The 2,084-nt window shown below is 44.0% G+C and overlaps 1 protein-coding gene across 1 annotated transcript; it reads right to left on the bottom strand.

Moving 5' to 3' along the window:
* Positions 1-285: 285 nt before the first annotated feature.
* Positions 286-558, bottom strand: T265_07593 (hypothetical protein; the record flags this gene model as incomplete). The annotated part of the gene is made up of 1 exon (XM_009173157.1): positions 286-558. The coding sequence occupies one exon, from the start codon at positions 556-558 to the stop codon at positions 286-288; it is 273 nt and encodes a 90-aa protein (XP_009171421.1).
* Between the last annotated feature and the right edge of the window lie 1,526 nt (positions 559-2,084).

Raw genomic sequence — 2,084 nt, 5'->3', positions numbered from 1 at the left:
CTGTGGTAAGTGACTGTGATGTGATAAAATTCCATTCAAGAAATGTGTGCATTCTCATGTTCATAGGCAGATTGCAGAAGTGTAATGATCTTGTGAATGGTGTCCGATTGTTTTTGAGTCGCACATGGAATTATTAATCCAAAAGTGCTTCTCGGTTTGCTGACATGGTCTGTGTGCCACACTGACTAATATCGTGTCTGTGTTGATTCACGGGAAGCCGCAATTATTGGGTTGATTAGATTTGAATAGATGCAATGTACACGTGAGATCTTATAACCGAACTGATCAGCGGGAAACATGATTGCCAAACGAAACGGGCATTATTGCATTCGGAGAATGACGAGAGTTGTGGGCCTTATTTCGGTTTGCCAATCTGGGATTTGTATCATTATGTGTTGTTGCGTGCTTGTGTTGATTCACAGGTAGCAGCAGCGACTGTGGTAAGTCGATGCTATGGCCTGCAGTGTTGGGAACGAGGCTATCAATATGTCCGTAGACAGACTGACTGCTTAAGAATGAGGATGGTGTGGTCGCAGCCAGGTTATTGGAGCCGAACATAACCGCACCGAACGTGACCGCACTGTGCTGGGAGTGAGAATATTTGCTCTCATATAGCGTGACTCGCGTGCCCTGATGGAGCTGGGGCTATCAGAAATGTCGGTTCACTAATCAGTGCACCGAATGTTCTTGGCTTTCCGTCGGATGTGCGCTGTGCGGAAAACGCACCTACTCGCTTTCTTCTAAACACATTCAACATCGCCAAACTCACAATGAGCAAGTGAGGTCAGGTTTGGGACTCCATTTTTGACGAGCCTGGACAGTGCGCATGGAGTGTATGATGACCACGGGCCCGTCACCGGAGCGTGTTTCGTTGCACGCGGTAAACCGTGTGATAACAGTTCGCACTTCGATGTTCCAACGTAGAATGCTAACTGAACCGCGTTGAATGGTTCCTGTGGGTGTGGTGTGTGTGTGCGTGTGTATGTGTATGTTTGGTTGTGTGCATGTGTGGGTGCGCCTGCGTGTGTGTTGCTTCGCGGTCGGCAGCAATCAGTTTGGTTGCTAGATATGACGAACTGCCATGGTGTGCCATATGTTGTCCTTATTCTACTCAGAGGATAGTGAGGCTTTCGATACGTCCTATTTGTCGGTTATCTTGTTTCAGATTGCGGGAATCTTTGATGACATCTGTTTAAATTTTTGACTTACTAATGAATTTCCTCAAGTGACCCAATAATTTGCCATCGGATGGTTATATTTTTAGTTTTTCTACTCCGGTTCACGTAGTTGCATGTTTCTGAGGTGTTTTTGCAAAACTTTTTCGACGTGTTAACTTATTTTCAGTCTGATCATCCATTGCGCTCCGGTTTTTTTGAGCGATTTTCTCAGCGTTGCTGCCGTCGAACCCTTATCCGAATTTTGTAATCAACTGATACTCGTCATTTTTCTGCTGAATTACAGGTAGCGGTTCTGAATGTGGGAAGTAGATATAAGGATTTTCACTCCTAATATTTTTGCATTACTTTGTACAATTCTGAGATTCTTTTAGAATTTGTGCAAATTTTGAGGTGGAGCACTCGAATGGTGACCACATTTATCTAACACTCTACTGCTTCACTGTAATTATGTTAACCGCAAACAGTGGTGTCATGGGCGTTCTCAGAACTTTATCTGTTTTCACGGTGAAAGAACGCACCCTTCGGTGGAATGTTCTTTTTCTTGGTTGTAAATATTTCGCATCGTGGAAAAAACGTGCATGGAGGTATGCAGCGCATTTTGCTTTTTCCTACTTGAACTGATTAGATAATTGGGCCTAATCATACATCCGTTAATTTACAGGTAGTAGCAGTAAATGTTGTAAGTGCAGAGATGTACCATTGTCTATGTTCATGTTGTTTGGGGGCGGTTGTCTTTCTGAGAACTCTCGTAGCTTTGCTCAATCATTTCATCTGTCCTTACTTGATGAAGAGCATAGCAGCTTGAATAGGTGAATCTTACTGATACTTTTAGTGACAGGTTCATTGTGGATCCAAGTGGGTCCCAGTGATGTGCAGGACATTAAGCCCGGAAGCAAGATCTGACAC

This window comes from Opisthorchis viverrini (assembly GCF_000715545.1).
Source record: "Opisthorchis viverrini unplaced genomic scaffold opera_v5_176, whole genome shotgun sequence".
In the NCBI taxonomy this organism is placed as follows: Eukaryota; Metazoa; Platyhelminthes; class Trematoda; order Opisthorchiida; family Opisthorchiidae; genus Opisthorchis; species Opisthorchis viverrini.
The sequence above is the reverse complement of the archived record's forward strand: the minus strand, read 5'-3'. Positions and strand labels throughout refer to the sequence as shown.